Raw genomic sequence first — 23,919 nt, forward strand, 5'->3', positions numbered from 1 at the left:
CACCCTGAACAGGGTGAAAAGCAAAATGTAAGCTACAATTTATAGTCTACAAAGCTTCTGAATGTGTCAGGACTTTGCCAGTGCTGCTAAATAAGATCAAATCTGGCACTAAGAGTGCAGCCAGTCAGCAGTGTAAACATAAAGACAAAGATGGCCGATGCAGACACCAAATGACTTTTGTGATCCACTCCACGGCTGGATTTCCACATCACTTTAAAAACTCCTCTGCTTGTCAAAACCATTTCATTTTTACTGTATCACACAACACCAAAGCAGTGCTGCATCCTTGACAGCCTGACTACACCATCATGGCCTGAACTCAGCAGCATTATTTTATAACCGGGAGGAGGAGGGGGGCAGTTGGTCCATTGATGTCTCTCTTTTCTTTATCAAATATGGCATCCTTTAAATACCATTACTGAAGGATTAATCCTCTTTGAGAAGCAAAGATCAAAATAAGGTCAACTAAACATTTCCCCTCTTGCTCTGCCTGTCCCCGCTGATCTCTCTCTCTCATTGGGAGGCGCTCCTTACCCGGCAGACGACGGACAGAGAGAAGAAAAATAAAGCAGGACCTTTAACTCGACCTTTCCACTAACTCACGCTTGTAACCTTTCCACTGCCCTTTGCCGTGCTGCAAGTGTTGATGACAAAGATTCTGTGGGGGAGGAGTGAGGTTCAGTGTGTGTGCGAATTTATGTGTGTGTGTATGTATGTGCGCGTGCCCGGGCAGCCCTTGTACCTGTTTACATTTTAGTACTCCGTATGTGCAAACAATGTTGAGATGTCAGTGTGTATACAGGTGTGAGTCTCTTCTTGAGTGAGACAGAGCAGGTTGAGACCCTCTCTCTCCCTCTCCCTTTCCAGACTGATTAGATTAATTAGCCTGCAAATTAGCTCTTTCAAAAACATCAAGGCAAATTAATTTTGCTGCAGAGACAAATGAAGGCTCCGCCGGCAGCACAAGCATTGTGAGTGTGAAGAGCCGTGGGGTGTTGCTGGGTGAAAGTATTAATTTACAAGCACATCATAATTATATTTGCCTCCCATTTCAAATTGATTCTGCAAGTCCTGATAATGATACCTGTAACCTCCACTGTTGTACTTTTTTTTCCCCAGTTTTACAAACAGTTTGACTCCCTTGTGTCTCTCTAATAATTAGAGCTATGGAGGCAGATGGTGAGTAAACTAATTTTTATAAATAATAATAAAGTCATTTGGTATCATGAATTCAAGGTGGGCAAACTTTAAGTTGCCCACTGGGATTTTTAGGTTGTTTTATATATTAAGAAACAAAATAAAGGGGTGTACATTCAGTAAGGTAATTAGCTGAGTCTAAACCTGCAGCCATCACAGATGTTTTCAACATAATACACCATCATCACTATTATGTATATTTATTGTGAAGTTTTGTGTTATTTCTAATTACTTTTTTAAAGATTTAATTACTAATGCAAGTGTTACTGAAACCGATCCTCTTTTTTAGAATCACCCTGATCATAGTCACTTGTAGAGAAAAATTAAACTCAGAATGGTCACAAATGTGTATTATATGATCCACAAATGAAAAATAAGATTTAGAAATGTGTACAACAATTTGTGAGTATGTTCTGCTTTTCACAAGTGCGTGTTCCAATCCACACACGAATACCAAGCAATTTGAATGTATGTAAAACAATCTTACAAATGCACACATCACAACCTGAAAATAAATATTAATATTTTACTACAGATTTGAATCTTCAGCTTCACAGATCTGATCATTTGTGATACTGGGTTCAACTCAGATGGTCAAATCCATCACCTCTGATCCTCCTGTTTGTCTCAGTTTGTTTCTTATTCTGCAGACAATACAGCATGGAAGGCCAGAATATACACTGTATATGCATCCTACTATTTACAAGAGAAAAGAAGTCTGAGGGCCACTGCAGTGCAACAGCAACAGCATTTTAAAGGTCAGTCTTAATTTGAAAGCGTCCTCATTAGGAATTCATTTCTCCCCTTTTTCTAAACATACAGTAGTGCATAATCAAAGATGGAGACTTTGTTTAAGGGAGATTCTGCATGAGTGATTATATTTAAGGTCATTTAAAAAGAGAAGAATTTATTGCTTATTTGGGGGCACGTTTAGATGAAGGGAATTCATCAGATGGTGGACTGAAAGGGGAAAAATAAACCAAAAAAAACCCCAGGGAGCAAAAAGCAATGGCACTGATACAGTAACTGAACCAACAATTAGTTTCATTTGACAAGTGCACTCAGTCCTACCAACAACAACAACAACAGGCCTGAGGAGGCGCAGCCCTTGAACACACCATGACTACATAAGTGACTGCTTGTACTGGCAACAACGTCTACACCCACATACCTTTATCAGTGTGTGAGGTGCTAACGCCAAGGACATTAAGGCACAGATGTTCATGCAATTCAAAAGCACTATACCCTGTGGACTGTTGCCAAGGCAACTGTAGACCACTGACAAGGGGCTTATTGGTTTCATGAAGTGACTGTTGGCCGCCATGTCAAAGAGCAGCTCTGTGCGTGTGTTCTCACAGGGTGCTAATGAAGGGCATTCATCATTCTGGTCTCTCTATCTTTACCACTGATTTCTGACGACCTCACACACAAACACATGCGACACACATACACACACACGCACTGCTAATCGCTCCCATCATGGTGCCTACAGCTCCGAGTCTGTGTGTGCGTGGAGGAGGATATACTACATGGGGGGCAGGAGATAACATATTAAAACATTCCTCCTGTCCTGCTCCAAAACACCAGAGACCATAACCTGCTAAATGTGTGTGTGTGTGCGTGAAAGAGTGTGTGTGAGCTTGGGCAGCTGGAATAAAGAAATGCTAATCTGCTCATTGAGTATTCAACAAACCAAATGTTTGCCTTGGGAAAAAAAGCTCAGCTTAAGGGACTAATTACTACAAGCACTGGTTGTTAGGTTGATCCGTTGCGCTGCCTCTTTCTGCTCCCTCCTTCCTTCATTAACCAGACTTGCACTTTTTTTCTTTGCTCATCTTGGGGTTTCTCTTTCACCCAGGTTTTCCTTCCTATTTGATATATGATCAGATATTTTGAATACATAATTTTTTTTCTCCACAGCACAAGAGTAGAATACATAAATGACAAGTGGATCCGAAGATACTAAAGTTCTTATGGGAATTTATAGAAGATGGATGTTTTGTCTTCGCTTAATATCAGTGTGGTGAGATGGAGTCAAGATTTTTTAAAATATACAGTAGCATTTTAGAATGGATCATTTGTGTGAATATATTCAATTTAATTCAATGTTATTTATATAGCACCTTCCACAATCAAAATTGTCTCAAAGCGCTTTACAGAGACCCAGAGCCTGACCCCAGAGCAAGCACTTAAGGTGACAGTGGCAAGGAAAAACTCCCTTATATGAAGATGTGGAATCAGTTTCTTTACATCAAATATTTAATGTGCAAAAGTTAAAATGTAAGAATAATTTTCCACGTGAGACCTTTTTACCCAGTTTTACAGATGTTATGCAAAGAAATGATTGCCACACCATATTAACAGAGCATGTTTGTGCTCTCACAGTACAGGATATGTCAAACTTTGTGTGTTTAATTTTTCCCTCATTGTTGACACAGTTTTAAAGTAGGAGTTATGTCAGGTGTCATGTATCACTGTCACTTCATTCACTTCATGCCCTTTGCCGATTGTGCTTGATATTTAGTTGCAGCCACCAGCAGGTGTATTAAAAATCTGGTGGGGAATGTGGATGGAATGGGAAGCAACTGCTGTCTAATGTGTGAAAAATCAATTAATCAAACTACTTGTCTGGGTTTTTATTTATATTGCAGCATGTGTTATAAACAAACAGAAGCTCTAAAGTTGAGTGAGCAGAAACAAAACTATGCTCCAAACATGTCTTTTTGCAAACAGAAGAAATAAAGGACCGACTTACCTTGACTGAGTCTCTGTCTGAGAAGGTGACAGGAAAGAGACAAAAAACAAAATTACTGATTAAAGCATTTGTTGCCTGAAGAACAAGCACAAGAACGCGTACAAAGACACACACTAATTATCGGACAGATTTTGAAACACATATACACGCAGAACACCACCAGCAAAGGTGGATTTACAGTCTATTTACGAGTGTTAGGAGCAGCTCAAGGCTATGTTAGCCCTTACTACACCTAAATTTCCAAGTGAACTGATGGTGGTTGTGTTGCATTGTGGGTAAAGTAGGTGCCAGGTTTTGACAATTAAGAAGAAATAAAAGAGACAACATCTCTGGCTCTGCTGCATCAGTTTTTATCCTTTTTTTTAACTGTCCATTTTAATTACAATAATGTTATAGAAGCACAATGCTAAATCAGTGGAGTTAAAGATGCATCTGATGTCCTATTTCTACTAAAAGGTCCCTTTTAACCAAAGTGTCGCACAAACTGAGGGCAGTAAATCAAGAACTAGTAATAAATGAATAATTTTAACTTTAAATTAATAATCAGGAAGTAAAGGTAGTTTTAGTGCATTAAGTCATATTTGCTACAACACTCAGCTCTTAGCAGATAGAGGAGCTACACTTTTGCCATGTGCCACGTGCTGAGATTATCAGACCTGTTTAGATCAGGACTAGTAGCCTAAATAGATATGCCATGTACATATGATCAGCTGTTTGTCGGTCAGTCAACTCATCAACACGGATAATGGGAATACTGTCCAATGCTGTCCAATACTGTTGGTAAATTAAGGAGCCAAGTAAGTTACCAAATTTGCAACAGAATACATTACAGTAAATAAATGCATCTAAAACATCTTAAAAAATAAATAACAAAAAAACCTCTTCTTGTCCTGCATGTACGATCATATTCAGGAACTACAGCTAGAGATGGAATTACATTGTTATTGATTGCGCTCCTAATCGGGGTGAGTGTTACCTGGGTTAGCAGATGTTAGCTTTACTGCAGCTACAGGGCAAGGTTAAACACTCTGCTGCACTGTAAAAACCCTCACAGCCACACTGCAACAGAGTAATCAAGAGCTGGCACAGACTGTTTCGATCACACACACACACACACACACACACAGTCTCTATGTACGGTAATTAAATGCTTGAGCTCAAAGTCAGTGCTGAGAAGAATTAGAGAGGTTCTGTGTATACAAGAGGAAAGAGGCATCATGGTGGTTGTGTATCGCTCCCTATTAGGCCAATTAAAATGGCATAATGACAAATCAGTTTTTAATCACTGTAACTGCTGTTCATTCAGAGCACTAACAATTAAGCATCAGCCAGTACAAGTGGTGATATAATTCATAACTTTGACTGAATATTTTAGACGTGTAAAACTGGTTTGGGATCATTAACTGAACAAACGATAAAAGCTTCAGTATTTATTTCTATTAAACATATTTAGCATCCATTTATGAGCGAAACAAAACAGCAGTTTCTGCAAATTTGTATTAAATATGGCAGTTATATAGGGTTGCTACTGCATTTTAAAATATCTCAGAAAAACAAAATTATATTGCAACCTTTATCTAGATAAATAATCTGTTGCTGAACAATGAAAAATAGAAGATAAAATGCAACAATTTTGTTAAAATGTATTATCTTCTTTAAATTAATGCTTCTATTAAATAAAGATGGAGGAGGAGTATGTAACCAAACAAAAACAAAACTTCACGCAGACTGTTTGACACATAAACATACAGTGATGCATGCTAAGACTTTAGATATGAAGACGCCAACAGTTGCACAAAAATATCAACACCTACTGTACAATAAAGAGCAGTCCTTACCTCTCGGGTGTTCACTGTTGTTGTCGTGGTGTTTCCTCTCATCTTTGAGCGGCAGCTGGTGACTCAGGGCGGAGGAGAGCGCCAGCAGGCTGGCAGTACCGGCCCCGGGTGGCAGGGGGGGCTGGAGGCCAGCTGGGTGAGGCGTGAGCGGGACGGGGATGGCGTGGCCGTGGGAGAGGTGCTGAGCCTGGAGCTGCTGCTGCTGAAGCACACACAGAAACACAGATTAATGCTACATTTGGACTTGGCGGAAGACAAACAAGTAGCTGGGATGAGGAGGCAGACAAGATGAAAAACTGAGGAGAGAAAGAACAAATTAGCCATATGGTACGCAAAACATCTAGAGCCTCAACAGTGTTGCATTTCACAGGCTGATACCAATTTCTTCAAATTTAAAATATCTAAGTCTCTGTACACAAGTTCTAGACATTTGATTATGTGCTGGGTGAAAGCACAGCCTGAGTAAAAGTGAAACAAACTTTCTTACTGCAAGTTTATTTATTCATTTTCAACTTGTCAGGGTGCTCCTGATGAAGATCTGAGCAGACCAAAACATTAAAAATAAATGAATACACCAGAAGTAAGCAAGACAGAGTGTGGGAGCATTTAATAATTTTGTCATTTTTATTAGTTTTAAAAAATATATAGAACAGTATCATCAGCCCAAAGCTGTTTATTTTACTAAACATAAATTACTATTTCCAATAAACGTCTTTAATTTGACTTTAAATTTCATTATTGCAGTTGAAAAATGAACGTTTCACTGCCAAAACTGCTTCTAAATGACCTCAAACCTGCAGTTTCTTTGGACTTTCTGTACTGTAATTTCTTGTTACTTATTGGTTGATATGTACAGTGATAATCACATATCGATGATAAGCTAAATTCGGCTGATACTATCTGCCATGCCTTTGTAAATCACACAGATTTATGCTCCTTCTCAGGAACTGCATTTCTCTAAGGAACTTCACCTAGCATTGTCATCCCAATAAACAAGATAATCACAGTCCAGGCTGTTCTTGTTTGTGGTCTCCCAATGGCGGAAGAAGCTACCAAATGCTATCAGTGCAGGGGCATAATTCGCTATCTTCAAGAATCTCTTGAAGACTCATCTCTTGTGAGAGCACCTCCTCTCCTAACACCTCTAATACCCTAACATGTCTAACTAGCACTTACTGTGCACTTTCAGTTCATGTCTATAACTGATCTCCTTGTACTTTGTCTTATTGAATAGATTCAATGCTTAGTACTTACTTCAAAATCTCCAAGCGTTGTCTCTCACTTGTAAGTAACTTTGAATGAAAGCGTCTGACAAATGAGTAAATGTAAATGTAAATAAAAAGCTTTAAACCCTTGACACAAAGCATTTAACGGCTGGTTTTTGGAAATGGCACTAAAACCATTAAAAACATATTCTACTGTATTGATAATGACATTCTGCTGTGATGAACCAGTTTTTAAAAACCTCTTTTTCACTCTCATTGCAAATCTTTACAGCTAAAAATCGACCTTGTATCTTGACAACAGCTCCCTGAAGTTGAAAAATGTTGGTCAATTTATTAAACTTTGGTGAATGTATAAGGCAGAAATAGGTCAAAAAAACCTCACTCATCTTTGTTGTTGTAGATGCATTTGATCCATTCATGTCTTTCTCTTTAAGAGCATGCAACATACTGCATGTCCTTCATCATTATATACACTTTCTTCTTCATATTACTCTTTTTCTAGTACTCTCCCTGTACCTCTTTTTCAACATTTATCTCTGCTTGATCTGTCTCACAACATCTTCTGTTTCAGTGTGTGTGTGTGTGTGTGTGTGTGTGTGTGTGTGTGTGTGTGTGTGTGTGTGTGCGTGCAATACACCCACTCCTATGATGGCGTTGAGTTCAGCCATGGTGACCTGCTTGGCCCTCTCCACCGCCTGCACCACCTGCTGCTGGTGCTGAGAGAGACACACACACAGACAGAAACGATCAGAGGGAGTGAGATTCTGAAACTGAAACTCAGACTGGAAAAAAAGAAAGACTTGCTGAATTTGGACATCTGGATTTTAAAAAGGGGTTATGAAGATCACGTAATCTATGGACAAATAGAAGGAACAGCAACAACATTATTGCAAATGTATTCCTCCTATACAATTAAATAAAGATAGTGATGCAGTATATTTAAAAAAAAAAACAAAAAAACAAAAAAACCTCTGCACACCTGTGAATCACCGACCACCTCACATTTGTTTGTGGTTTTTAAGTGATACATTTTTCATTCAGACACATCAGTCTTCCTCTTTTCTAGCAAACATGAATCACAGTTAACTGGCAGTTTTAGCCAAGTAGCACATGGAAACTTGACATAGCCTAACACACCTGACAAACTGCTGTTTGGCCCATCACATCGTACTGTACTTTGAACCAGATTTTTTTTTTTTTTTTTAGCCTCTAGTTTCAGGACAAACACATCCACCACGCTGTTAAAATCCAGGGCTCTGACCAGACCCAGTTAAAATGCCATCAGACAAGAACCCGAGGCACCTCTGAGTCCTCACTGCAATTTGCTCTTTACTTGGTCAAACAAGTGCTCCTCCTCACAATATGATACTCACCGGTGCATTCACTAATGCTCAACGGACAGAGAAAATGAGCAGCTAATTAGGGTGTACTAGTTGATCAAGTGTAACTTGCACAGGCCAGTTAATTCCTCCTTTGGGGAGCAGAATTTGAAAACCAAACAGGTGGAGGTTCAAGGGAACGGTTCATGTTTGCTAATGAGTCCAAGATATACAGTAGTACAAGTGGCCAAACATCCTAATATCAACTACTACAATAATTAATGGAGAAACCTGGTGTGTAAGAGATCCTGAAAGCTTATAGAGTAAATCACTGTATGCATATAATTATAAACTATGTGCTCAAGGTGATGTTTCATTTTTGGGATAATGAAACATTTTCCATCCATCAGTTTTTCAATTAACATGTTTATGGCACAACAGCTGCAACCATAAATGCTATGCAATATACATCATATACATATATACACCAAAATGGTGTATATGCAAAAACTTCAACACAGGGAAACAGACATGTTTGACAGATAGACAGATAGATATCCAGAGAGACAGACATCTAACAGGGCAAAGTCATCCAGAGGGTACAGAGAAAGACAGATCCAGACAGTGAGAGAGAGCAGCAAGATTCATCCAGGAGAGCAAAACATCAAAGTAGGCCAGAGATGAAAGAGCTTATCAGGTGTGGAAATGAACCTGACCATCGAGTTCAGCTACACCTCTGCAGAGTCTAACCTGCCTGAACGTGACATACACACAAAAAGTTCCATCGGCCTGATGAATATCAGCAAAAAGCTTTTATACCGTTCTTACCAATAATTCTAAAAATTATAGACCTGGGACGGACGATACAAAAAGAATTTCCACAAACTGCAGTTTCTACAATCGCTGGGTAAGATGAGCACAAAGGACTTCAACTAAAATATAGAAAACAGGTGAGATTAAATTAGATATAACATCTAACATCCTTTTACACAGATAAGTGTAAAGTACACTTTTACACTCTTGCAAGAGAAAACAAGACTTTCAATATCCAAAGCTCCCTGCAATCATTAAAAAATATTTTAGAAAAACGCATATATGAAGATCCTAATTTGATGGATTTATTAAATGGCTAGTAATGTTCATATTTAACAGACATGACAGAAATGACCATCTGGCTAAATTATGCTGAACCTGAATTTTGACCTGGATACCAAAACTTTATTACTTCATTAAAAGAAAATTTTTTGAAATAGCCACAATCACCCAGGATTCAGTTCCAACTTTATTTACTAGTAGGTTTTTGATAGTTACTGTTATCAGTTTTTAAAGTTTAAGGCTCAAACCCATATGCACAATTATATGTATTATGCATAATTCTATGGTTGTGAATTTTATATCTGTAAAATATTTCTGAGCAATTATTTCTGGAGATAGTGGGTTGACTGACGCATCACCCTATTGGTGACAACAATGCTACTGTCAAAAAACATCTGAAAATGACAAAAATAAAAATGAAACAAAGAGCTCTCACAAACACAGTCGACATGATTTGCTGCACAATAATAATATGATTGTGTTACATTTCATATGCACACTCAGTAAATGAGGCTGTGCATCCAAACAAAGCAGTAAAAGCTGCTTCCTCTCCCTGCCTCCCCTCTCTGCGGGCCTCAGGGCTGTGTAGCAGCACCACAGTCTAATGCCATTATTCCTAATCCACCCTAAACCCTCCTAATCCATGGCTAATCTGGAGGAGAGCTTTGGCGTCCACACTCACTCCTTCCTGCTGTTCCCACCCCTCCATACACACACACACACAAACAGACACACACACTTTCAACTCCTCCAGAGGAAGGATTTATCAGCTAAACACACACGCACACACATACACACACTCACCTAAAGATTTCATAATAAACACACTGTATAAAACACACTTCTCACACCTACTACTGTATGTGCACATGTTTACTCACTTTAATGTGCATTCAGATGAACAAACACGCGCGCGCGCACACACACACAAAATAAACTCAAACACAAAAGAATTTTCTCACACATACTGGCTTCTGCATATGTTAGTGGGAGACATTTAATAAGTTCAGAGCATATCTGCCTATCCCGAGAAGGGAGGATTAGCCCGGGATAATCTGTGTGTGTGTGTGTGTACATACTAGTGTGTGTCCATATCTGTCTGTTTTGCCTCACAATCCACCACACACTTCTTCTCCTCCTTCTATGGTTCCTATCTGTCTTCTTTCCTTTCTCTCTCTCGCTCTCTCACCCACCTCCGTCTTAACTCACAGTGACAGGCATTTTTGAGTCTTACCTCTTGAGAGAGGAAGGGGATGACTTGGGCGCAGATTGCGTTCAGCCGTTTGACGATCTCCGCCTGTAAGACAGAAAGGTGGGCGCAGAAAACACATTCATCTTCAAATTCACTAACAGATGAGAAGACAGTCGTCCTCTGCAGTCAACCTACAACTGCTCACATCAATGCAGCTCAATGTGTGCTAAACTAAAGTAATAACCTACATTATTTTCACATAAATATCTGTAGGGCCAGTTCATACTAAACAGTAGTAATCTGACATATACACAATTGTTGAAAGGTTTTGCATTTGCTCTTAGAAACACTTAACATCTGGCGTGTTTTTCCTTAGCTCACGGGCAATTGTGCATTTTAAATTTCAGGAAGTTTAGCTAAGTAATTAACAAGGGAAGAACTGAGAGGATAACATGAGTAGAAATGGCCACAGAAAGAGCAAAACAAACAAACTAAAACTTCATCTGTTGAAAAATGCAGGAAAAGAAGGCTATCTGAGTACCACCCACACCGTTTGATGTAAAGATGATCTCTAGGAAGTGCAGTGTAGGAACACCACATTAATGAGCACCAATGTCACCAAAACAAACCCCACATTAGTTGTAAAGCAGGTTGTATTGGCCAAGAAATCTGACTAAAGAAGAGGACAAAGAGGTGCTGCAATCATGCTCTTATTTTTTCTCATTAACTACCCACACTTAAACAAAAATGGAAATGCTTTCATGTCAATCGGCAAGCAATTTATCATGTGAACAAAAAACTTCATAGAGATCACTCACACGTGGATGAAAATAATAACAGGTTAATTTTTAGTGATTAAGGTTTCAGGTTTTGATGATTCCCCCCAATCGACACATTTTTAGTAACTACACCTCCACAGACAAACACACATAAACCTTTTCACATTTCCCATGACAATAATACAAATCCACTTTGCAGCAGAGTAGGCTACAGCCAGCGTGCAGACTCCTTTATTGCTGTTGTCACTACAATTATTACTAGTCATTATGTTGTATTTGGAGCTGTAAAAGGCTTCAGGACTGGAATCTGTATCTGAACTACTCATAGAAATGCAAACAGAGATACTGCACAAACACACACACACCGGAGGATGAGGCTTTTTATGCCCCTGTCTACTAGTCATTATAGTTAAATATTTCATTTTCAAGTAGCTCTCACTTAGACTACATGATCAGCATTCTTGATGTAGAACATAACATCGGTAGATTTGCAATCTTGCAGTTGGTTGCTTGCAATGTCGTTGATCTTTATGTGATGTCTACACAATACACAGCATAAACGCCACACATTCCCATGACAGTTTCCAAAATGCTTTGAGTTGTTCAATTTTCATCCGACTGTTGCATCAGATAAATTTTAACAACTCTCATAAAAAGCAATCAACAGTGATTTTGTTAATTTGCTAAAGAAGAAAACACTTTAGATATCAACACTCAGCCATTCAGTCATTTCTCTCAAGATGCCAAAGACTTACTGTGTACCCTGCTGTCTAAACCATTCATGACAGAATAATAGAATAAAAATTATCGTGTCTGTCCAATGAAAAGCAGAAACAGAGAACAATAGGGTTGTTTCAAGCAAAGACAGCCAGCAGTGAATAGCTACCAGCAGACAAACTGTGTAGCATGGTATTAGGTTGTAACCGCTAGTTGCTGCCCTCATAGAGTGACCTATCAATTAATCATCCGTCATGACTCACCTGATCCATTTCCTTTGCTCTTTGCTGTCACGGAAATACTGGAAACCGCTATCAATGTATTGTTTAAAGACTCTGAGTAATAAAATACAACACATCTTCTTTGTAGCGTCCATGTTGTTTCACACATCAATGTTGGAGGAACAACTTCCCAGCTCAAGAAATGGGACCATTTGAGCAGCGTGTGAAAGTAACGTTACCACATTTCAATAAAATCTGTCTCAATGATAAGATTTGTGACTTTTTAAAGATATGCGAGAGACAATTTTGTCAGTAAGATTTAGCGCCAACTTCGGTTGAACTTCTGTACCCCACTTCCAGTGACTACACCACTTACTGCTAGGATGATTTGTGAATATAAACCCAGGACTTGGCTCACTTGAGAATTTGAAGGAGGAGAGGGAGATGGGTCCACTTAGACAGCTGAAGGAAAACATTAGCCACATGTAAGATTTTTGTAAACTTAAGCAGCTAAATTAAGAGGCAACTGGAAAAAACACAATCATGAACTGAGTTAATTCCTCTAAGTCCACCACAAATGCAGAAGAAGCCACATCTCTAACCTTGTCAGGAACTTGTTTCGTTTATGTAACCTTGACAGAGGTGAACTTTGCTCTGGTATCAGTGGTAACAGAAGGCCCCAGAGGCCATGAGAGCAAACCCACTGATACAAACCCCTCAGACAGAAGCACAAGCAACACTGCGGCAGAATCACACTCAAACACAACCATGTGCACACAGACACAAGCAGATACACACCTCCACAGCCTTCTCTGTATTCATCAGATGTTTTTACTGAACCCAAGGGTTGGCTTTTAAAGATTATACAGCACTCTCTCTCCCCACATCAGGTAGGAATTTTTTTTTTAAACAGGAAATTGCCTGATCCGCTGTCCCAAAGGGAGTGCTAGTAGTGCAACTCAAATCCAAACACAAACACAAGCAAAAGACACAGACTAGCACAGAAACACATACCAACAGGCGCACAGGGATGAACATCACCTCCTTTATTTGTAGGACTATATGCGTACAACTACATAACACAGTCTTTTCATTTGTGTGACACTGATGAACATTAGGGTAGCAATAAATAATTTTATGCATTTTTTTAATTACCATTTTTGTTTTGTGTGACCAACAGTCTAAAACCCACATCAGGTCATTGTCACATAACACAAAGGAACAAAGCAAAATCCTCACACTGAAGTGGCTGGAGCCATTCACCATTTGGCCCCTTGGCTTGAAATTTAACTAAAGCCAATAATCAATTATCATAATACCCGCTGATTAATTTCCTGTCAATCAACTAACCGATTAACCAACTAGTCATTTCAGCTCAAGACACTTGATTTTCAATAAAACATTTCAAAGTGCCCTCGGCTTTTAAGAACTGGAAGCAATAATATGTTTATTGGGTTTGCACTGAATACAGTTTGTAGGTTTGGAGAAAATGACACAAAATACTGGTGTAACTAGAAAAGGTAGCCAAGTTCTCCAAAAATGCGCTCAGCCAGAAAATACATATAACGGAAAACCAAACAAAAGGACATAAGCACTATTACAAACAAAGTCTTATTCACTCTTCAGACATTTTCAGTCAATCCCACAGACTTTAGAGGTAATGTACTCAAAAGGTTCCACTGACTACATTCATTCATTCAGTGTTCAAGCTTGATTTTTCACATACTGCTGCACAAACTATAATACTAAGTCAGGAAATACCCTAAGACATTTTTGACATCCGAGGGCTCTTAGTTTTTCTGATGTTTCTTTCCAGTGCTGAGTTTTTTAAGACAAGACTTTAGAGGCCATGAATGTTGAGAGTTTTGTAAGACACAGAATGAGGTCTAAGCACCAACTATCAGTAGAGTAAGGGAGCCATTTAGTGTTGGGGAGATGGGGAACTCGAGGGAGGGTTACAGTTCAGCCTACCTGTGATTACCTCAGAGCTGCAGCTGCACACACAAGCTAAAACACTGACATTTTCATTTTATATTTAACATTTATCCATGGAAGACTTGCAGTGCACACATGCCCTTTTTCAGCTCGGTTCTGCTTCACATTCATGCTCACCGGGGAGCTGACCAGTACATTTTAGCCTCTGAGAAACTCCACTGAAGCAGTTGGTTGCAGTTTGAGTGCCTTGCTAAACAGCACCTTAGTGTGAGGTCTTAAGGGAAAAGGAGGCCATGCTCAGTATTTTACAACAGGGGCATCAGCTGGCAATCCTCCATAAGGCTAACATCAACCCTGCAGTTGAAGAAGTGAATTACTTCTTCCCCTGGTCTGGAATAAAGAAACTGATTTTCAAGGAGACAATGCAATGATGGTATGACACCTACAGTGGTGAGGATCATGCTATATGAGTTGTTGTGGGCTGCCAGGCACCACCACAATTAGAACATCATCACCTATCAGGCTCCTAAAGTTTTAATGTACATGGACTGGTCAACAAAACATCTAACTTCACCATCAGAGACTGCTGTTCTTTTACCGCTTCAAACTGACAGTCAACGATTGTCACGACTGCTTCCTAACCGCAACCATGTTTAACCATGACAATCTCAAACCGTAATGTTTCCCTAAACCTAACCAAGTTGATTTTGTGACTAAACCCAACCAAACTTTAACCACAGCGTCATATCATGAAACATATTTATTTTTCCGAAACAGTTTTGGAAAGCACAGACAAAGAATGTCATCCTGCAAATAGGAGCGTCAGATCAGAAAACACGTCCATGTATTGTTCTAGAGGACGTTTGATGGGTTTTTTTGTTAGTGTTTAATTAGGAGGACTTGTTAGAGCACACACCGTAACTATCATCACTGATTTTGAAGTATTTTATGCCTCTTTTAGAAAGTAGAAGGTAGAGAGTTGACAGAAAATGTGGAGAGAGAGGAATGGGGAGTGACATGTCCCAAAGGTCTTTGGTAAGGCCAAACTGTGGACATTGCATTTATATAGTTAGAGCCTTGAGGCACTAGGGCAGCAGGGCACCCCAGCTCCAAATATTTAAGTGTATTAATGGCCTCACCCCTGACGTGATCTGTCAATAATAGTGAAAGAGTCAAGAAAAGAGGGGAAAAAAATTTGAAAAAAAAATGAGGTCAGAGGCATAGAACTACTTTTGGTCCATAATCATTTTCAGTAAAAGGCTCACATTTATTATCACAACTCACCACCAGATTTAATTCACAATCAGAACTTAGAGTTGTCACTACACAAGTGAAACAGCAGTTCAAATGAAAACATTCATGTGAATTGATTCGATTGTTAGATTCACCTGTCAAATTTATGTATATAGTATATTTAAACTATACTTAAAGTCATACATACCACCTATCACACGTAGATGTAAATGTTGACACGTATGTACAACATACATACATAGATACTACTACACTAGATCAGCCATAAAGATGCAGATGCTCCACAAACAACTCTACAACCTGAACCTCCAATCAATTCGTTTTGAAGAGCTGACCCTGAGATGTTGGCACAGAGGTAGGAACAAAAGCGCTGGAGCAGAAAAGGAAATGGAGATGCTTTTCCACGAGGCAACACAACCAATTTCAGGTGACATTTTACATCAATGGCAAACAGTCGTGACTGTCGGTCAGAGTGCAAGGATGTCAGCCTCTTTGGCAAACATGTCTGTTCACACTGCAGACACCAAAGCAAAAAAGCAGGGCTCTGTTTTTCCTCCAAAAGTGTCCTGTGGTTTGTGTAAACCTGGAGAGTTTGATTCTGCAGAGAACAGGCTTTAACTTTGACCTGGACCTGTCACCGTCTTGACAGTGTGTAAATAATAAGAAACGACTGGCCAGAGAGTCTTCTAAGGTTAGGACTCAAACCAGGTCGATCCATGGAGTTTATTGCTAGATTAGAGGACTCTGTGGTCACATAAAGCTCAGAAACCTCTGAGGTAATATCATGTGCAAGAATTTATCTTTGACCTTGTATGTGAGTGAGTAGAGAAATGTTCCTCAAGTTAAAAAAAAAAAAAGAAGAGAGAAATCAGTGAGCAGCAGCACCAGGTTAGTGAGAGCATGTAGAACATCAGACCTCCCATTTTATGGTTTACCCCTTGTGATCAGATCAACAACATGCAATAAATGGTGCGAACTGCCTGCGAACAGACCAGGAAAAGGCTAATGCAGAATTTACCATTGAATATGCTTTCATTATTCTCCTGAGAAAACCTACCTGTGATCTTTTAGCTTGTTGCACTACAATGATCTCTCTGAGATAACAGCATGTGTGAGCTTGTGCAGCAAAAACACCCCAGCTAAAACCACTTATCACTAAAGATGTTGCCCAAAAGAATGGAAAAACAGTTCAAATACTCCCACTTCAACTCCTAACAACAAAGAAATTAGATCAGGCAGGAGCCCTGGAGTCAGATTGGGTCAGATAGAAGATCAAATGTCCATCTCCCCTGTGGAGCTTTGTAAGCACCACATCAGCACCACTTTTCACCACCAGCTAATACACCTAATGGACCCCGCCATATAAAGGCTGTATTCCCTTGTGACTGTATGTGTGTGTGGGTGTGTGAAAGAGACAGCTAGATAGGTAAGGAGAGACAGGGAGGAAAAACAAAGGGGGCTATAAAGACTACAAACAGCTCAAGCTCAAGCAAAATGAGTGCTAAATGTAAAGATTAATGGAGGTTAATAAGATGCAACTTTTCTCAAAATTCGCAATTTCGTGAAACAGGCCCCCGGCACAAATTCTTTTTAAAATTATTCTCTGAATAAAATAAAAATTATTCTCTGAATAATTTTCAGAAATTACTATAGACTCACACAATCATTTAGGATAAGAAAAGCCAATGTTATATTAACAGCTGGGAAAGGAAATCAGCAGCGTTTCCAGGAAGTAACTGCACCCAGCTAATAGCTTGTCTGGTGCATAACATCACGCAAAACCCCAACTTGTCCTTTTTACACGTCAGTTTTTGTATGGCTTAATAGCTGAACAGGACAAGATGCAAACTGTTAATCAGTGAGCATCAGAGTTACTGGCAGGCAGTTTCTGTTACCTATAGAAGAAGCCAGTTTCCCCGTTTCCAGTCTTAATACTATGGTAAGCTAACCAGTTGCTGTAACGTTATATTTACCAAACAAATTCGGGAGCAGTATCAATTTTCTCCCTCTCAGCAAGGAAGAGAATAAGCATATTTTCTAAAATGTCTTCTCAGGACCACTCAAATTAATCTTAATATATATGAATGTAATAGACGGCCACTTTTTACCCAGCCTGCCACCATTTTCATATCATATGAGGAAATAATTACAAGAACATTGTTTAAAATCTCTATTTTAATTTTGTTCTAAATGCAACATTAGGTGACCAAAATCCACCAAATGAAACAAATGGCTCCTTATTTGCTGCAGTAAAATGAGTTGTCAGATCTCATCACAAACACTGCCAATCTTCAGTACCAAAATGTCTTATTACTTCCTTCTTTCACCACTTTCTCCTCCCTCCTCCTTCCCTTTTTCTCCCTATCCTTCACTTGCTTTATTCCTCTCTGTTTCGCTAATTTGCAATTGATTAGCTGTCCTCTCGCAGCTCAGTCCCATGCTCTACACCCCTTGTACCCTCCTCCCTTTTTATCCCTCCTCACCCCTCCCCGACCTCCCGCCTCCCCACCCGTCCTCTCCTCCGTCTACGAGTCAATTTCTCTTTAACGAGCGTTGGTACATTTCACTCCCTTGGCACCAGAGCCCTTCTGTGTAAATAAAACAGAGAGCAGAGCCAAAAATCAATGGGCCTATTACCCTCAGAAAATGCTAAACAAGCAATATTAGCAATTCGCTTGGTAGCGGTGGCCGACAGCCTTAATGGGACTGTAGCTCAACCACCCCCCCACCCCACCCGACAACATCACCTACACCCCCTCCACACCCGCCCCCCCACTCTTCAATCTCGGCATCCACTCAACAAGCCACACACGTTGTGTCATCATATTGAATGCTGTGGATAGAAAACACACATTAAGGCCCGTGCACGCTGGCACAAGAGTGCACAAACACAGCCTGCACATCGAAATCATTTGCTTCCAAGACTGACACACACACATAGACACAGATACACAGAAAACAAGAGCACATAGACAGCTGGCAGAAATTAGGGATTCACTCTCCAAAACTGTTTCCTAACAAAAATCATTGGGCACCACACAGAGCCCGCGTCCACATTTTATCTCTTATTTCTCCTCCCTTTTCCTCAATAAACACACACACACACACACACACACACACACACACACACACACACACACACAAACAGTAGCAGACAGCAGGATTTATAGTAGACACCCCATATTTCATCAGACAAGTCTGATTAGTGTGCCAGTAAAAAGCTGCGTGTGTGTGCACAAAAAACACACACAGACACACACACACACAACAGAAACAAACACAAAGACCAATACACACCTCCTAGTAAACATCTAAAATATATGAGCACATACACACACAAATAGCACACACAAAACTAAATAAACAACTACAGTCTGTGTACACCAGACAAACACACACACACACACACACACACACACACACACAGAGAGAGAGAGCAAGTAAACATGTACAGTCTACATACAGGCTGTTATACAGACACCCCACAACACACTCATACACACACAAAGCAAAGTAAACACGCAGTATAGATACACACAAACACAACATACACACAGCAAGACAAAGGCCAAGCATTTATCACATCCTCTCATACTTACAGGCACACACACACCCACACACACACTACACACACCATTTCTCTGGAAATGAATGTGTAGCTGGTTAGCTGTGGCCCATTTAGTCTGGCAGCTGATGTGTGGTTAACACAGACATTTATGCTAATGACCCTCCGTGTTTAAAAAAGGCAGCAGTAATGTAAAGGCTCGTTAAAGGCCAAATCCTCGTTCACTCAAGTCATTTTTCAGCCCATTTTCTCTTTCAATTAAACTGATGAAATTATTATTCACATGTGAAATTACTGCTCAACCTCACAAGGCAACAAAACGTGCAAAAATAGAACAAACGAGAAATGGGAGAAATTCTTAAGCGCTGCTCTTTTTTTTACCCCATAAATAAATAAATCTGATTTCCATTATGAAATATATCATCTTTAACATACATTCTGGGCTGTTTCTCCCTTAACAATAATGCTGTATCATTACAGTGAAGTCACGGCTAAGTATCTGATTTTCCTAAAAAATAATTACCCAGCAATTGAAAAACAAACCAAAAACAAAAAAACAAAAAAAAAAAGAAAAGAAAAGAAAGCAGAAGGCTGTTTAACAAAACTCAAAGCTGGTCTGAAGGTATTTCCAGAATCTTCCAATACTCAATTTTGTATGAAAATATCAAATACTGAAATTATTATCAATGTATACATACACTGATAATAGAGACCTCAAGAAGGGTTCATTATAACGGTGGTAAAAACCTATTAAAACATATGTAAAAACTACGAACATCAGTTTGTATAAAATGTGTGACCTTGAAAAACATGGTGGGATATTTGAAACTGACATCAGTTTGGCCTGCAGCAACTACAGGCTTTCAAAATTAAAATTTAAAACCAAAACCGCATGTTAATCTTATTTACCATCTGCATTCCTTTGACACCTAGCTAAGTGTGGAATCAGTTTTACTTCCTCTTGACACTGAAAAAACATTTCCTACCTGCTTGTGCATCTCGATGTTGAGCCCGTATGACATTTCGTAGTACTGTAAAAAACAAAGATCAAAGTAAGGTCAAACAAAGTGTTCTCTCTGTTCCTCTTTTTGCACGCACCGAAAATAAAAATGCAATCATGCACACACACACACACACACACATGCACAGAGGCAGTCAATGAAACTCACCATGACATAGTGTCTTTGCATCTCAGTTTTCTCACTGGCCAGTTTCTCACACTCCAATTTCAGACTGTGAGGCAGAAGGAAAATGTTATGTTAGTGTATCTCATGATCAAACCCAGGGAAATCTTCAAACACATTTTAAAGGAGAAAAAAAATCATTTATGACTAAATAAACTAAATAAATTATGATACTCTGCAAGGTTTCTTACATGTTTTGATGTTTCATCTCATGAAACAAATTTGCAAAATAGAACTGAAAAAATTAAAATGGAGATGTCACTTGTAGAACAGTGAGCCCTCTAAGTGACTACATCCTGTCACTTTAAATTTGCATTTCTAAATTTGAGTGCAACAAAGAAAGAAAGAAAAAAATAGTGTTGCTTGGATCGCACCAGTTTCCCCTGCAGACACAGACACTCAGGAGGTACAGTGCAGTAATTAATGGATCAATAGACGACCACACAAACCTCATCATATATTCTTACAGTGTGAGTGGAAGCCCCAAACTGCACCATCAACAAAAAAGCAACCATATAATGAGGATCCATTTTACAACTGTGGTTACACAAAAGCTTACAAACTCTTTCAGATGTTGTTTGTTTCTGGGTAGCTGTGATAAACAGAAAGCTTCTGCACATCTATTCATGAGAAAATCCTCAGGTGCATATTGTTATTAAATTGGTGCAGGTAAAGTTAGGATACCGACATACCAAATACAAACAAATGGAGAGATTTGAAGGACAGAGTCAATTATGGGTTATGGGTTATCAGTTTGGATAAACACTTTGAATCTCTTAAGTATTGTTTTTAAATAAGATGGATGTCAGTGCATTTTTGAGAGTGTCCAATTGGCTTAATCAGCTCATAAACTTGAATTTTTCTCAGTGAAAAGGCAAATCAGCAATATTTTAGACATGTTTCTACTTTTCAGAAGACATTTTACATTCTTCTAAATAAAGCCAGACATCCATAAAAACAGGAGGCCTTCAAAGAAAGTGATGTATATTCAGTGTGTATACCTGGCCCACCCTCACTCCCTTTTTGCTCAAATCAGTGTCTCCCTGCTGTTAGGGTTTCACTGGTATGCAGCAGTTTGATCATACACATGCAGCAGACACTATCCTTGGTTCAGCTCGTTCAACCCCAGGATTGGCCAAAGAACTGGACCACTGGTTCATCTCACCAAGTGATTGGGCAATAATTACAAGGTGGCCAGAGCTGAGCGATTATTATGCATTGGTATCGTGCTTATGGTTTTTCCCCGAGCTATGTATTTCACACTTCATCATGTCGGGTAAAAAAGTATTTCACACCACTTGCACTTGCAGAGAGAGGCGTGCATACCAAGGTTGATGAGGTTTACCTGTGGTTAGTCACCAGTGGGAGATGGACCAGAGACAAACGTGGACTACAGGAGTGTTAGCTCTATCCGCAGGAACTAAAGAGAATAATTTCATGGGATCTCCAGATGGATATTTACTTGACACTGAGCATGCTTTATGTCTCAATCAAATCCTTAACATAAATCACTTTCTGTCTTGTATTTCATGGCATTGCATCATGCGTTTCCCTGATATTTTGGTCATAATGTATGACTCATACATGACTAGTGCAAGGCAGGTCAACATCACAGACATTAACCTCCCTCTAACCTAAGCTGGGGGTTTCAGCTATGGGCTAAGGCCAACTGGCAGTGATTTTTACTATTGATTATTCTACTGATTATCTTCCCAATTAATCATTTGACCTATATAAGAGTTCATGATGACTTATTTAAAATGTCTGGCTTTCCCTGACCAACAGTCCAAAACCCAATGATATTATTTTATCTATTTTGTTTTATTTTTTTAAGAAAGAAAAACAGAAAATACTGACAATGAAGAATCTGGAACCACTTTAAGTTGCCCATTTGCGCCTGATAAATTTTCTGTTGATCAACTAATCGATTAAGCGACTGATGGCTGCAACTCTAAGGACCCAGAACAAAACACAGATCAGATTTACAATCACTCTTAAACCCAATGCGTAACGTTTCATTAACATTTTGTAAAGATATGGCCGATGATAAAAATGTTTCCATGCGGCATTAATGTCATGTTCCATCCATACTCTCACCTGTGATATTGGGCTTGCAGGAACTGGAACTCCTCCTTGATCCGGTCGCAGGACTCGGTAACAGTGAACTTGAACGGCTGCCCCGGCTGGTGGGGGACCTCAACCCAAACCAAACAGCATGTGCGGGAAGAGAGGAAAAACTGAGCCACCAAAGTTCAGTGTCATGACACACACACAGAGGCAAGACAGTAGATGACAATAGGCCTCTGTGATACGGATGGCCACTCAGTCTCCTTACACGTTAACCCACGCACACTCACAGACACACGCACATGCAGCTGCAGCAGTGTAACAATGAGCGCAATTGTCCGTGCGAGCGCGCAGTGGCACGGAAACTTGATCTAAACTGATTACGCATCAGGCGCGCGGCTGTTAATCTGCGCTGTTTTGACATACTGCCTTGGCTGCTACTGCTCTCTACTTACCGGATGCCGTGCCGGGGGGTACATCTTGCTCAGATCTCGAATCATTAAAAATGTATGGCAAAGTTCATCCACATAAACACGAAAACAAAATGCGTGAGCACGGATCTTTCCCCGTGCGTAAAAGGTCAGTCAGTGGTCGGTTTGCGGGCTATGTGCAGGTTCCGTGAAGAACGAAAACATCCTCGGACCTGTGGTTGGTCAAAGACAGTATTTCAAAAGTCCATTCAGTGTGATGATCAAACCAGGAGTTGCCTTAGTCTTCTCCAAAATCTCCAGCGCGTTTTTCTATGCGCACAAAGCTTTAAATTCTCCCCCTGAACTAACAACGAATCCTCTATTTTCTCTAAATTTCCCTACAAAGCATCGACTTCTGGCACATCATGACCCCGGTTGTCTGCGCCTGAGCTTCTCCACGGCGTCTCGTCGTCACGCATTTATCGGTTAATTTCCTACAGCTTCCGTTAATGTTGACATCCTCACACAGCACCGGAGGAGCGACCACCTCGCCGACTGTAGAAGCCTGCCCCTGCGAAGCCAAATTTAGAAGCAACCAGTCGTGCGAGCGCAATTACATATTCACAACAATTACAAGAGCCCGTACCGTGACGTCGGGACGTGTAGTTTAATTCATATTAGTCGATAATAAGCACTACAGATGTGCGTCCGCTGTAAAGAACTACAACTTCCCGGCTCCTCCGCGAAGTCCCCAAAGCCAATGGTGTGTGGTCTGAAGGAGGAGCGGCCATTAACGACAGCCAATACCGACAGAAACGGGCACATACTGCGCTCCACCCTCCTGCCAATCATCGATATGTTATCCAATCACCTCCAGCAGGGTGCGATTTATGCAGGCTCCCCACGTGGGGGCTCGGTCTGGTACTGAAAGATGTCACAGGGATTAATCTGGAAACTATCTGTTGACTTATGTGTTTTTTTTATAGAGACTTCCAGGCAGAGGCGAACATATGGCCCCTTGGTGTCTCGCGTTTTTCCTGTTTTTTTAATTGAATCGCCTATTACAACAACCTGCTATCAAGTCCACTTACAACCCTGCAATTGAACTCTCAGTCAGCTCCCCCACGTACCTCAGCCTGCTTGTATGGGATGTAGATCACATAGG

At 39.9% G+C, this 23,919-nt stretch overlaps 1 protein-coding gene across 3 annotated transcripts in view; it reads right to left on the bottom strand.

Moving 5' to 3' along the window:
* The window catches only part of LOC121184530 (transducin-like enhancer protein 4), a 36,198-nt gene extending 12,886 nt beyond the window's left edge, over positions 1-23,312 (bottom strand). Inside the window, exons 1-8 of one of the 3 annotated variants that reach the window (XM_041042260.1) lie at positions 22,800-23,312; positions 22,375-22,460; positions 20,263-20,326; positions 20,080-20,124; positions 10,665-10,727; positions 7,658-7,732; positions 5,791-5,992; positions 3,953-3,969 (exon numbers count right to left, since the gene is read on the bottom strand). In XM_041042260.1, the coding sequence (XP_040898194.1) occupies positions 3,953-3,969; positions 5,791-5,992; positions 7,658-7,732; positions 10,665-10,727; positions 20,080-20,124; positions 20,263-20,326; positions 22,375-22,460; positions 22,800-22,844 (597 nt within the window). In that variant the 5' untranslated portion in view covers positions 22,845-23,312. Of the gene's footprint in view, positions 1-3,952; positions 3,970-5,790; positions 5,993-7,657; positions 7,733-10,664; positions 10,728-20,079; positions 20,125-20,262; positions 20,327-22,374; positions 22,473-22,799 lie in introns of all 3 variants that reach the window. The other 2 variants (XM_041042259.1, XM_041042258.1) reach the window with 2 other exon arrangements.
* Positions 23,313-23,919: the final 607 nt, after the last annotated feature.

The sequence above is a fragment of the Toxotes jaculatrix genome, chromosome 7, assembly GCF_017976425.1.
Source record: "Toxotes jaculatrix isolate fToxJac2 chromosome 7, fToxJac2.pri, whole genome shotgun sequence".
NCBI lineage: Eukaryota > Metazoa > Chordata > Actinopteri > Toxotidae > Toxotes > Toxotes jaculatrix.